This window comes from Candoia aspera, chromosome 1 (genome assembly GCF_035149785.1).
Source record: "Candoia aspera isolate rCanAsp1 chromosome 1, rCanAsp1.hap2, whole genome shotgun sequence".
Lineage (NCBI taxonomy): Eukaryota > Metazoa > Chordata > Lepidosauria > Squamata > Boidae > Candoia > Candoia aspera.
Window position 1 is genome coordinate 126,824,824 of NC_086153.1, and position 14,423 is coordinate 126,839,246.

The window sequence follows — 14,423 nt, forward strand, 5'->3', positions numbered from 1 at the left end:
GAGGTTTAGAGGGAAAAGGTACTTGCATGATCGAGCTATTCTCTTTGGCCTTTCTATCTGGCCCCCTGGTTTTTCACCCAAGCTAGTGTTGCCTTGCTATGTGGCTTTGTTTTTCAGTCCTTTCCCAGGATTGATTGATTGTAGCTACTCTGCAGTCCTTTGATAAAAGGTGGCTAATGAAACTTCAGGCAAATAAATACATGGTGCCGTTGCAATGAAAATACATATAGCCCCACACATTGGCTCTGGTTCATAGACTCAGTCAATTGAACCATCATCTTCTGGGTTATCTGCCTGCCAACAACTGTGTATTCCCTTACAGGGGTTGATGTGTGTGAAATACCAGCTACCTCAATCAGGCCTGTCTTCCACAATAAACATACCACTGATGTTGGTGGTATGTTTTCACAGCGCTGCCTGTTAACATCCTAAACAGTAATAGTTCTTCTGCTTCCTTCCAGCTATATGTTGTCTTTTGGCAGTCCTGAAGGTTACTGCCTGATTGAAATGACGGCAAATGAAATTTCTTCTGCGCATCAGAGGATCTCTCTGCCATCACAAACGACTCAGGTAAACATGCAAAGCAAAACCTAGACTCAGATGTTAGCACATCTATTTTAATTTCTCTTACAAAGAGCCAGTGACATAATTTTGAATTAGTTGATACATCTTAATAATGATGTTCATTTAAGATGCAGTCTACTGGGAATTCTCCTGCATTTCCCACTGCTGTGAGCAATAATGTTCTTGTTACAGCTTCTCTTAATTTCAGTGGGACTTGTATGGAAGAACTCCCTAGTGGTTGTCTTAAGGGGTTATTAAAGCTTCATGTTGAATGTTCAGACTGAGACAGTTGATGGATAGCTTACACAAAGCAGTTCATTTATGTAGAAGAGGAACATGTATCACAGTGATGAGTACATAATGAGTGGCAGCCTTTTGCAACTTAGATAATTCCATACACTTTAGAATGAAATTCCTATCATCCCCAGCCCACACTCAACAGATTCTAGAATAATTTGCTCTGCCCAGAAAAAAGCTAGCAAAAAAAGGGGGAAAAATATTAAGGAGCAAAAATTCTGCTTTATGTTAATTAAATGCAGAGGCAAATTTATTTACTTATTTATTTATTTATTGGTTGCCTTACTCCTGAAGACCTAAATGTTAGTTTATTAGGCTGCCATATTTAGGGTGCAAAAAATTAAGAAAACTCAAAGTCAGTTTTGTCGCTCTCTCGTTTTCTGGATTTTTGCTGCCCAGAAAGGGTAGGTCTTTATTTTTTCTTATCAGTACAGCTGAATGTATCTGCTGCTGTGATGGGAAGCAGATTCAGCAACAGTTGCCCTTCCTTACCCCACAAAGAGACTTCTACAATGCTTTTTTTTTTTTTTAATTTCCATGATGCTCAAATTCTTTAACCAGTGACTTGTCATGGCACTTTTAGGTAAAAGTAAAACATTTTGCTGCTCATTTATCTGATTCTGTGGAGGCCCATCTTATCTGAATGCTTTAGAATATCTGCTGCTTCTTTTATTGTTCATTTTTTTTAGAACAATCATGTTCTAAACTTGACACTTTCAGACTTATACAGAAAACAGACCAGATTCCACTTAAAAAAAATAATGCTTTTTGGATGAAGCCAAACCTCCCCTTACCCCCGCCCCCCACTTTTCCTGTCCAAACGAGAGTAACTGGAAGTCGAGAAGCATATTATCAGTATCATTACACCACATAGCAGAAAAGCCTGGAATGGACAAAGTTCTGGACCAGGCCTGCTGAAATCTGCAAGGGCAACACTTTTGTTCAATGGACACAACATGCCTTATCCACTCCACTTCCTAAGAGGGAAGGAAGTGATGGGGTTGCCCTGGTTTCTGGGAGGCTTCTAACTACCTCTCATATTGTTTCTTCTGGGCTAGAGTGATATGTATATGTTAGGAAGATGAGTGAGAGCCAGTGTGGCGTGGTAGTGAAGGCACCAGGTTAGAAAGCAGGACACTGTGAGTTCTAATCCCACCTTAGGCAGGAAGCCAGCTGGGTGACCTTGGGCCAGTTACTCTTGCTCAGCCCTAGGAAGAAGGCAAGGGCAAACCACTCTGAAATCTTGCCAAGAAAACTGCAAGGACTTGGCCAGGCAGTTGCCAGCAGTCAACACTGGCTCAAAGGCACCACCACCACCAAGAACAAAAAAAGGGAAGACAAGGTTTTTCTCCCAAATAACTGCTTGTGAAATGTTGTAGGAGTTGGGGAACATCTTACATTCTTTGGTAAGAACATGGCTGCAGACATCTCTGCTGCAAATCTTTGAAGATTAGCCTGAAATTAACTGTTGCTTGAGAGGGATTATGTGCCTTTTGTAATACATGAAGAGGGCTTTTTTTTCCCTTCCTGTTCCAGTTACCCCATCTCTATCTGAATGTGATGTAGGTGGTTTGGTCTTGTAAAGTGGTTGTTTACAAAGTTGGTTAATAAAATTTAACAACCAGGGTGGGAGAAGTGAGGGTGAGGGCATACCAAACCCAGGAAAGGAATCCAACATTTCCAGTCCTCCATCAATCATGACACTTAGGCAAGCACTTGCTGCAGATACTGTGAGAGAATGGCTTTCCTTCCTACTCAAGAGATAGGATTCCAGCTGGCATTTGGAGGGGAACTAGAAATAAAGTTTGCCACTTGTCCTTAGTCCTGCTTCTATGCTCCACTGAGTGGGTGCATGAGAGAACTAGTCTTCAGCTAAATTTCTTGGATTTCAGATATTCAGATGCAGCTATGGGGAGGGAGAAGAGGCTGTTCAGGCCTTCAGGAGTCATACAGAAGAGCAAAGGGTGGCAAGTGCTAAGACATCTGATGGTGCAGGAACTGAAGAATGGAGGAGTTGCCTTTAGCCAGCAATCCTATTTTGGTTTTCTTGGGAGTAAATTTCCTGACTTTTCATGGTGACCTGTTCTGGAGAAGACCTGCATTGGTAGGTCATAATCATTGTCTGAATCAGTTGTTGCCTAATTTAGGTAACACCCCTGATCTGCCCAGTTTTATTCTCCCCTTTTCCTTTCCTTCCCTTCCCAAGGCAACTTTTCTTCTCCCTTCTCTCATCTCCAGCCTGCTTCCCCACATACACACACCACTTTTTCTTCCCTCTTCTTTGAGGGGAGTAAATGTGTGTAGATGCTTGTATGTTTTCCTGCATAAGAACAGCTTTTATGTGTGAGAAAGAATGAGTATATGCAGATAAGAAGCAAATCATTTTGTAAATGGGTAAGCAACTAAGGTCAATTAATTTTAATTAGTGGGTATGAATTCAGTTAATAAGAGCCAGTTTAGAGTAGAGGTTAAAAGCACTGGGCTAGAAATCAGGAGACCATAAGTTCTAGTCCTGCCTTGGGCTACCTGGGTGACTGGGCCAGCTGCTCTCTCTCAGCCCTAGGAAGAAGGCAAGGGCAATGGCAGACCATTTCTGAAAATCTTGCCAATGAAAACTGTAGGGACTAGCCCATGTAGTTGCCAGGAGTCAAGACTGACTCAAAGGTCCCCAAAATAAATAAAAAATAATTTATTTTATCCTACCTGTATCCTGTTTTGGATGGTGACTTCCATATACATATAAAGTAGATTAATAAATAAATAAAAATATACACACATATATATACACACAATATACAATGGCCATATTTTTCAGGAGCAGGGTACTGTTTTTTTGAGTTTGTGATTATAAGTTGAGAAAATGTGGACGCTGACCTCTGCACAGAAATTTTACAGTGTTTGTACTTTTTCCCTCTCTACTTGTTTGGGGGAAAACATCTTACATCCAGAGCCATTTTTCTTTCAGACTGCTTTGAACACAGAGGACTTTTAAAACAATTGATGTACGAGCCATAATATATTTATGTTTGTATTTTCTGACACTTTGCCAGATACGCACAGAACTAAAAGGGAGAGTGTCCTGTCTTGCAATTCTGGAATATGCCATCTTGCAGAGGGTTACGATAGGACTAATCCACTTGGCTTAACTTCCTGTGGTTCTTCTCTAGGATTTTCTTTCATGAGTATAGCCAATACACAATTACAGCCATTGTGATTGGAGTTTTTTTCTGAATGATCTCTCTTAGGTTACCTTTGGGCCAATATTCCTCGGAAATGTCCCCTCTCATCGCATGAACATTCACCCAAGCGCTGGGCAGATTTATGGCTTCAGAGGCTGCATCAGAGAGTTCCAAGTCAACACCCAAGAACTCTTCATTATACAGGAGGCACTGGGAGGACAGAACATTGAGAACTGCAATGTTCCAGTCTGTGATTATCATCCATGCCGCAATGGTGGTACTTGCATTAGGTAGGCAAAACTCATCGCAATTATGTATGTCAGTGCATTATTTGATTTATTATTTTGCTTGTTTATTTGCAAAATTTATAGGTTGTCCTGTGACAAGCTGACTAGTATTTTTCAGTTGAATTTCCAGAGGTCTTGCTTGAAAAGTAGGAGCTTCTCTTCTCTTTTTCAAGATAAATTCAGAGAGCAAGTTCATAGCCAGTAAACAGAGAAAACTAAAAAAGATTGGCTAAGGGTATTTAAGGGGGAATCCCTAATAAATTTTCCCTCAAAGTCAAGGGTTTGTACTTGGTTAACCTCTGAGGTTGAGGAAGGGATAAGAAGGGGAAAGGGCTCTTCTATTGCTTGTGCCCTAAGAAGCAAATGTGAAGATGAACAGGCAGAAGCCTGTAATTGTGACCTGCAGTGCTTGTGGCATATTTATCTTCTTGCTTGCAAACAACCTGACAAATGTTTACAGCAAAATAAGCTTGTGGCAGTCCTTGAAGGAAAAGTCAAAGCACTGGAGTACTAAATGGCCACATTTCAGCTGATGATAGAGGACGAGGATTCATCAGTGCAAACTAAGGAGGTTGCTGGTTGGTTACAATTTTTTGTTCCAATAAGGAAAATAAAATGGAAATAGCATAAGAAGATATGACTTTACAACAAGCTTAATGAAAATACAAAAACAAATAACACACATACAGGAAATAATGCAGGCTGAAGGGGCAGAACTGAAGCTTGAGAATGAGAGCAACATGCTCAAGAAATATTTATTTACTCTGAATGAGTTTAAATCTCCAGGAGCAGATTAATAGCATCTTCACGTACTAAAGAAGCTACTCTAGCTGAATCCTTATGCATTAATTTTGAGAAATCCTGGAGAGTTGGTGAAGGGTTAGATGACTAGAAGAGAGGAAGTGTTTCTTTCCTCAAAAAAGGGAAAAAGGAAAATCCAGCAAACCAGAAAGCCATCAGTCTAGAAAAATTCTAGAACCAATCATAAAGAAGTAAATCTTTATGCACCTTGAAAACAATGCAGTAATTATAAAGTCAAACATAGATTTGTCAAGGACAAATCTTGCCACTAGCTCATTTTTTAAAAATTTCCTTAATAGATTGTGGGAATGTGATAGACATAATATACCTTGACTTCAGCAATGTGTCTGACAAATTACTCCATGATATATTGAGTAAAAAGTTAGTTAAATGTAGATTGGATGACATAGTAATTCAGTGGATAGATACCTGGCTTAATAATTGTACTCAAAAGAATGTTTATCAATTGTTCTTTATTAAAATGGAGAGAGCTATCATGCCACTAGTATAGGACCTGGACCCTAATTTTCTTTTTTTTAAAATTAAGGATTTGGAAAAAGAAGTGGAAAGACTGTTTATTATATTTGCAGATGACACACCTTATGGCTATAGCTAATATTCTAAAAGACAAAATTAAAATTCAAAATGTTCTTGATAAAGAAGTGGGTTGAAAGTTACTAAATGGAAAGTTTTTCAAATGCACAGGTATAGAGTATACCTGGCTTGAAGAAATCTTGGAATAATTGAAGACTTGGAAGTGAACAAGGCAAATGCAGTTTCAGGCATTACAGAGTATGATTTCCAAATCACAGGAAAGAATTGTTCTACTTTATTTTGCTTTGGTCAGATCCTGCTCATTGTGTCCAATTCTGGGCATTATACTTTAAGGAGAATTCAGAGAAATTGGAACAGGTTCAGAGAACAGCAGAGAGGATCATTAGGAGTATATGAAGAAAGATTGAAGAAACAGAGAAAAGACAATTTGGGGGATATGATAGCACTCTTCAAATATATTTTCAATATCTTGAAAAAAATGTTGCAGAGAAGGTCAGGATCTGTTCTCTCTCATTCCAGAGTACAAGCCACGGATTTATGTTTTTAAGTTACAAAAAGCAGATTCTGTCTGAACCATGGGGGGAAAAATCTTCCTAATAATAAGAGTTGTTTGACCATGGAACCAATTACCCACAGAGATGGTGGGTTCCCCTTCACTGACTGTGTTTAAGCACAGCTAGGCAGCCATTTGTCTGGGCTGCTTTCATTTGGATTCCTGCACTGCGTAGGGGGTTGAACTCAATACTCTGAATAGCCCTTCTGGCTCTATGCTTCTACAACATCTAAATATTTTGCTCATTTATCCCTTTATTCAAAAAACTGTATCCTATTCTTCAGCCAGAAAGATGTCTGGACAGTGTGGTCATAGGAAAAGTTCAACTTCTTAGTGTTGCAAACAGGTGCCACATTCTCTCTCCTGCATATTTTAGAGGTCACTTCTAAAACCTTGAATTGACTTAGTTCTTCTGAGGACCAGCTGAAATGGAAACAGTTCAGAGGAAGACAGAGCAAATGTTCCTATTTTCCCAGATGAGCCATGCACAGGTATAGAGTATACCTGGCTTGAAGAAATCTTGGAATAATTGAAGACTTGGAAGTGAACAAGGCAAATGCAGTTTCAGGCATTACAGAGTATGATTTCCAAATCACAGGAAAGAATTGTTCTACTTTATTTTGCTTTGGTCAGATCCTGCTCATTGTGTCCAATTCCCATTTGAAATGCCCATTTCCCATCTTTTCTATCGCTGCAGCCTGTTGCAATGGCTATAGCCAGATAATCATCAATAATAGGAAAAACCCAATGGATCTGGCTTTTCTGACCTTGTCAGAAAAAAAAAGACATGTCATTTCTTCATTGCAATCTCAGCTGTTTGAAATATTATTACATAGAGACTCTGCTTCATTTTTTTTTCCTCAGTGGAGCTGTTGAAATTAGGAAATTGGCTAAGATGCTTCTATCTTTAATGAACAGAAAATGTTCACAATAATCATGCCACTTCATGTGACATTAGGATTAATCCTAATCCAAGCAATGCCATGTGAAAATGGCCAAACACAGCAGATAAGAGGGAGATGCTGTGGGAAATTGAATGCTCTATATTTGTCTCAGTCACAGCATTTATTTAAAGTGTTTCTGAGAAAATGTTTCTGGGAGGATTGAGATTTCCTATATATCTTAGCATGCCAGCTTGTTGATTAATTATCTCTCTTGGATTTAGAGTTAGATATAACTATTATTTTTGCAAAATGATTATACAATCAATTTGGTTACAAAACCGAAACAGTTTCTAGTAATTTGAAATATCGCTAGCCTTTAAACTTAAGCAAGTAAATTGTGTTTTTTCAAAGATCCCTGTCTTCATTATTTGGAGAAACCGGGGCATCAGTAAATCCTTCCTAGCGATTTCATCTCTAAAAAAAGCACCTATAGGCTGTTAAATAAGCAATTAAACCATAAGCTAGAAACTCAGATCTTCATGCCATAGTTTATGATAAAACTACTGGGAGTTCAAGGACAGCACTGAAAGCTCTAGTATTTTCCTTCACCACAGGCCAAGTGACAGAAAGCAAAACCTCTTAAACCCGACACAGAAATATACTGGCTGTGCATATTCTAAATTTGAAAGTTTTCCCATAGTCTTCTCATGTATTTTTAAAAGTATTCTGTGGAAAACCTCTGATGGGAGATTATGATTATGTTGCATTCAATCTCACTGACCCCCTTGCTTCCACAAAACAAACAAACAAACAAACCAGATAATTTAATTAGTCTTAGCCCTCTATCACAAGCTAATGGAAAGTTATTTAGAAATAAATAACAATGGTCAAATACATGGAGATCCACAGAATCCAGAAATTTCATCAGAATGACAAAGTTTTCATTATGGTAAAAGCTCTGCCCCTTAGAAATGTTCATGCAACACTGAGATGCATGTGCAAAGGAGACAAAGCTTTTGTTCTGACACATGTTTTGTCATCTCCCCCTCTCCTCCAGACATCCATGGTCAGAGAAGGTAGGTGAGATCACCTCAATCTGGAGATGTCCTGGAATCTAGGGCAGCAGTTAGGTCAGATGTGGAAATGCAACTTTGGGCCCATCGGTTTTCTGCACCTATAAACCTGCTGATCACTGGGAACAATAGATGTAGGGAGAATGAAGATAAACTCTGAACTTTTTATTTCCTTTCCTTGTCTAACTGCCTTAGGTCCTGCTTCGTTGCTTCATTGAGGCAGGAGGGGGTGTTCCTGGGAGGGATGAGAGAAGAACCCTAGAAGGATACACCAAGTATACTCCCAGCAGGGTCACCTAAGGTGTGACTCAGTAACTGATTCAAAAAAGATCAGACAAGGATGGAAGTTACGATATATAGGCCAGAAACCAATAAAATGGTCAAATAGGGGGGTAGAGGGGCATATAAATGATTCTTCAGCTGGAGTCCTTAGTATGCTGATGTCAGAGCAAGTCCTACTGAACACGGTAGAATATGCTTCTGGCTAGACCAATTCGCCGACTGTGGTGAGCCATGGATCCTCAAAACAAGCAAAACCTGTTAATCACAGTTCTACAAGAGCTCAGAAACTAGGTTGTACAGCAGGAGGCCTGTGAGCTGATTTCTGCATTTGTGGGAAGGCTTTCAGGTGGCTGGTTCATTAGATTCAAAACTCACCATAAGCATGAAAATCCGCATTAAACCTCAGTCATGCGGATGAGCTTCTGCTAACAAAAAGGAGGCATAGCAATCACATTATCCTGAAGGACATTCCCACATCTGTTCTCTTGTGATCAATAATGCACCAAACCATCAATAAGGACTGTAATTTCATCCAAGAATAGCTTCACCCAAGTAATATTGTTTAAATAGAAAAAGTGCATTTGGTAAGATAGCTTATGACACTTTTTTTAGAAAAGAAAAATCACAGTTGGAAGTCCCATTTTATTGAGCTAATACAACTTCACTATATTGCATAATATTTCATCAGCTGTATTCAGGCAGCAATATATTTGTACATTTTCCTCATCAGTGCAGATATACTTTCTAAAGTTCTCTCTTTAGAAGAGAAAGAATTGGTACTGGTGAAAACTAGATTTAGCTGTGTTTGGTTTTCTTTTTATCTCAAGACTAATTCTTATGGCTTAAAATTGCTTCCTCCTTTTCTGCATTTGCCATAACATTCCTTACTCTGAAAAGTAACATTGCGTTAAGGATACATGCAAGTAACTGCCCTATCATGCAGCAGTTAACAACATAGCTACTCTTCTATAAAAGACACAGAGGACCAACTAATTAATGAAGTAATCCAAATTACATTGAAGCAAAATTTAATTCTCCTTTTCAGTTTAATTGCTATGCGCTACATGTATATGAATGAGGTCTCAAGATGTAGACACCAGTCGACACAGGGATAACTTACAGTGGAGTTTGGAATACAACTGGATGCATTTACATCTTGCTTAGAAGTAAAATCCTCACAAACATGTATAGAGGTATCCTGGGGTAGATATGGTACATGAGTCCTGTCTCACTACCATTATGTGCTCATCTTTAGAGGTCTATGCTTGCTATCTTGAAAATACTCAAAGAATTTGTAAGCATGTGTGTTGGAAACACCTGACATCCTTGTATTACTAGAATTGCTCTCTCTGCCATTGTATAGATACTTCCCCAGGTTTACATTCATACACATGTGAAGGAATAATGTAAACTACCATGATATTTTCTTAGCTATGACCTACAGATGGTAGCACACATAGTTAGGCACTATGCTCCCTATTCTCAGTTTTTTGATCCCTAATTCTGTATTACCCCTCACTCTGTTATCACTTGATAGGCTAGCTTTAGGAACATCTTCCCAATATGTTCCTCTCCCATATCAACATTAAAAACAAAGCAACTTATGCTAATGAGAAATTTGTCTCCTAGAAGGTTTTTTGTTCAAAACTGTAGCTATTGTCCCACTACAGTTTGTATAGAAGAAAATGTGTCCTACCACACCAGAATCCATTTGATTTGCAAGCCATTTCCAATACATGGATGCCCAGACTGCCTTCTCCCACACCATTCTCACCTCTGACATCTTCCAAATGTGTTCATCAAGCCCTTGGGAATTTTCTTCCAGCTGTTGCTGCCCAACATCTAAGAAAATGTTATCCATAAGGAAGGATGGGGAGAGCTAATTTAGGAAGTCTCTCTGGAGAGGAGAACCAGCTACATTCTCTTTGATTCACAAGCAAAAAAATGGAGTCAGCAAAGAGGGCAACATACACAAAATTCCAGCCATTGATTATGGTTTTTGTTTTAAGAAAACTTTAAGCTATGTTAAGTAGAAATGGAGTAGAAAGAGTTTGTATGTTGGATGTGCATTTGCAATAAGTAGCAGATTCTAAAAACTAGACAATTCAGGAGGTTTATAGGCATTCATATCAGGAAATTCCCAGGGGGTGCCAGGTGTATATAGAGTTGGAGAACGTATGAGCTTCCAAAACATAGCCTAATTATGGGCAGGATTGCAGCTCTGTAAATTACCTTTATCGACGTGAATAATAATGTCTAAATGTATTTGTATATGTTTCTTCTGCTGCTTGGGCATGCCAAGTAATTAATTATCTTCTATTCTGTGGCAAAACATAGTTGGTAGTTAAATCAAAATAAGCAAGTTAGAATTTGTACTTAGAGCCATTCACATCAGAATGTCAAAATTCATTATGTAGTAAGGTAGCCTTGCAAATACAGGGCAGTCCTATTAAAATCCCTGAAACCTCAATAGAAATTGGATTGGAAATGTTCTGGAGCTTCTCTGCATGGAATGAATTTTAGCTTTGACAAGCTATCTCATCTGCCACATTTGAGAGGCCAAATCTGTTGAAACTCTTGCAGTCTAAGACTCTTTTAAGGTCAGTAAAGAAAAGGGAGTACAGTTTAAACTGGTTTTAGCTATCATTAAATGTGATTATAGAGAGCCAGTTTGGTGTAGTGGTTAAGGCACCAGGCTAGAAACCAGGAGACCGTTAGCTCTAGTCCTGCCTTAGGCACAAAGCCAGCTGGGTGACCTTGGGCCAGTCACTTTCTCTCAACCCTAGGAAGAAGGCAAGGGTGAACCACCTCTGAAAAACCTGCCAAGAAAACTTCAAGGATATATCCAAGCAGTCTGAGAATAAGACACAATTGAATGGATTTTTAAAAAAGTGATTATAAGTGTTGTGAAAAGAGTGCCTAATACGATTTATACCAGTGATCGCGTTAATAAATACTTATTTCTGAATGCATAAAAGCTTGTCAGAATGTAAACATACATGAATTCAGATCCACTGGGCTGAGCACAACCAGGAAGTTAATTACAATCATCCAGGAATGTAGATGCTTCCCATGTCTCAATCTATTTTCATAGCAATGATTCTTACTATTATTGTTCAATAACCATTAGGGCTTCAGCTGCTTCTCTTAAAGTTAATGAAGACTGAAAAATCAAATTCCATTAACAATAAATTTCAATACAGTTATGATTTTCAGATTTCAGATGAGAACAAAGTAATCATCAGAAGCTAGTTTCTCAAGGATAACTAGCAGTATCTCAACTTTCTTACAGAATTATCATTTTGTACTCAAGAAAGATAATGATAACATATCTCCCTCTTAAAATCAGAGCCAATGATACAGATTCTGAATGGATGAAATTTATTCAGAACTTCAAGAGTTTTATACTGAGAACCTTTTCAGGGAATCAAATTAGATTTGATTCTAATTAAATCAAATTAGGGAATGTGCACCATCTTCTAGGAATCCCTCTATTGGAAGTAAAAATGGTTTCAAGAAATTGTTGTTGCTTTTTTAAGAAAATAAGACTTTCTTTCCCTCATGTAGATATTCTGCAAAGACTCAGATATGCTGAAAATATCATATGCTTCCAACAATCTCTCTGTTCACAAAAAGACTGACCTTGTTGCAGCTACTCTTGAAACATCTTCCTGATCAGGGAAATATGGAATGTGAAACAGTGAAATGACCTTTTATTTTCCTTGTGTGACTATCATAATTTTTTTTAACGACACCTGAAATGTATATGCAAAGAATGCAAAGATGAATTTTGCACTAATGTCAAAACAGCATGTGAGGAAGGAGTTACCATTTTACAGATTGTTAATCCTGTTCATTTCTTTACAAGAGTTTAAGCATGGAGATGAGGTTGTAATGTGTGCTCTGATCACTCTTCTGATTTCCCTACATCCTACCAAGAGAAGAGTCCAAGACTGTGTGCTTTGTGCAAGTGTGCTGGAAAGAAAAGGCAGAAGGAATTCAGATTAGCACCTTCTTAGACAAAGACCAGGCAGAGTGATGGGCATAGAGGAGGCACAGAGTAAATCCTTAACTCTCTATCTATACCTTGTGGTCAGTAGGTCTTCAGGTGCTAAAGAGTCAGGGCCACTGGATCCATACCTCCAACAAATCCTATGGGATTCCTGAATCTAATGGATAGAGTGAAATACAACTCCTTCCATTTCTCACTTCTGAAGGATTATTCGATCAAGCTGAACTTGGCCTGTCTAGCAATCTCTCTAAAAGTAGATTGTATGTCATGATTATTCCAGTTTCAGAAGCTTCTGAACAAGGAGTCCCTAACATTGCCTTATCAATAACAAAATTTTAACATGTATGGGTTTTGCTTTGTTTTGTTTTGCTTTGGTTTTGGTCTTAACTGAGTTTTCACAAGGCTGTAAAATAAGAGGCTCCAAAATAAATAAACAAAAGTACTGTTACTCCCTATATATTACCATGCCTATGAGCTCTGTTTTCTCAAGTATATGGTGCAGAGGGAGGGAAGGACAATTAGCAAAAAATGTTTCCCCAAAGCAGAGCATCACCAGTTATTATTTTTTTCCAATTACCTGCTCTAATATTATGTTTCATATATTTCCAATACATGGAAATTCACTTTGGGAGTCAGACTCCTTTGGAATGTTCATTATGCAGTGAAAATGATAAGTACTGCAAGCCTTCAAGCTCTTCAGGCAACAAATCAGATATTTGGAAAACAAGACCCATAATTCTTCCCAGTCTGTATGTGAATGGACCCTTGATGTAGTCAGACAGCCAATGACATTGGTTTCTAAGTGATTTTATTACTAACACCCTTGCCAGTTGGCATGTGTCAGGGATTAACTTGGAATGTGAAAATGTTTTAGAATCTCTGGAGCCTCTTTCTACAAATGAGATTTCTTCATTTGTGAATTACAGGAATGTCATCTGATTTTCTAGCAACCCAAGGACTGGTTTTGTGGAATCTTAACATTCTTGAATTTTGCCTGAGCAGTAGTCTGCAACGTAGCCTAAGGATTGTAAAATAAATTGGAAGTCCTGGACTAATAGGGAGTCAATACATACTATTATCATGCCACCTCTGCAGCAAGGTCAAACAAACCGGAGCTGGTAGAAGGGCATGGAGAAGAGAGAAGGCCATCTCTGTCTGCCTGTGACTAATCAGGGACAGAGAATTAATTTGCTCTGACCAATCTTTCTGGCTATAGGATACCTTTTTAGCTTGACATTCTAGCTTCCTGCAGTTGTCCTACAAGGAAGAAGCCTGCATTTTTAGCACCACAGCTCTCTTACATGGCAAACGTATTTTAGGTTCTTTGTCAGGAATCTTGGGTGGCAATTGTAACTCCATCCAGAAATGCTGAAGGCTGACTGGCAATGTTTCACTGCATTCAGTCCTTTCCGATACTCTATTCCTTCTGGGAGAAGAACTCAGCCATTTTGATTAGCCAAGCCAAATTATGTAGCCAGGCTAGCTGAGTTCATTGCTTGCACACCCGCTCAGCATCACCAACTGGAACCATCTGATGAGAGAATAGTAATTATGTGGTGGCTCATTCATTCATTCATTCATTCATTCCTAAGAAAGCAGAAACAGGTCTCATGCTCCTATGCTCTGCTCACTTTTGACCCTCTCCTGTCATTAACTTATGTATACAGTCAGTGAAAAAAGCAGATAATTGTGGAAATGCATCCACACTGACCCAAAATAGAGACCAGAGCAGCATTGTGGCTGCTTCTCCAGGATTCTATCATGTGTACATCCAGTAGTAAATAGTGACGAGGAGAAACTTGTTCAGTTCTCATTAAATATGGACTTATCTAATCTGATTGAATTATCCTTCATTATTTTCATCTTTCTGAACAAAGACATGGAACAAAAATGCATCAGCTGGTCAAAATATTGCACAAAACAACATTAGAATAGA

The 14,423-nt window shown here is 38.6% G+C and overlaps 1 protein-coding gene across 1 annotated transcript in view; it reads left to right on the plus strand.

Moving 5' to 3' along the window:
• Window positions 1-14,423, plus strand: part of LOC134493463 (protein eyes shut homolog) — a 529,249-nt gene that overhangs the window by 417,972 nt on the left and 96,854 nt on the right. The window contains 2 exon segments of the mRNA XM_063298062.1: window positions 462-570; window positions 4,107-4,330. Coding sequence (XP_063154132.1) covers window positions 462-570; window positions 4,107-4,330 — 333 coding nt within the window.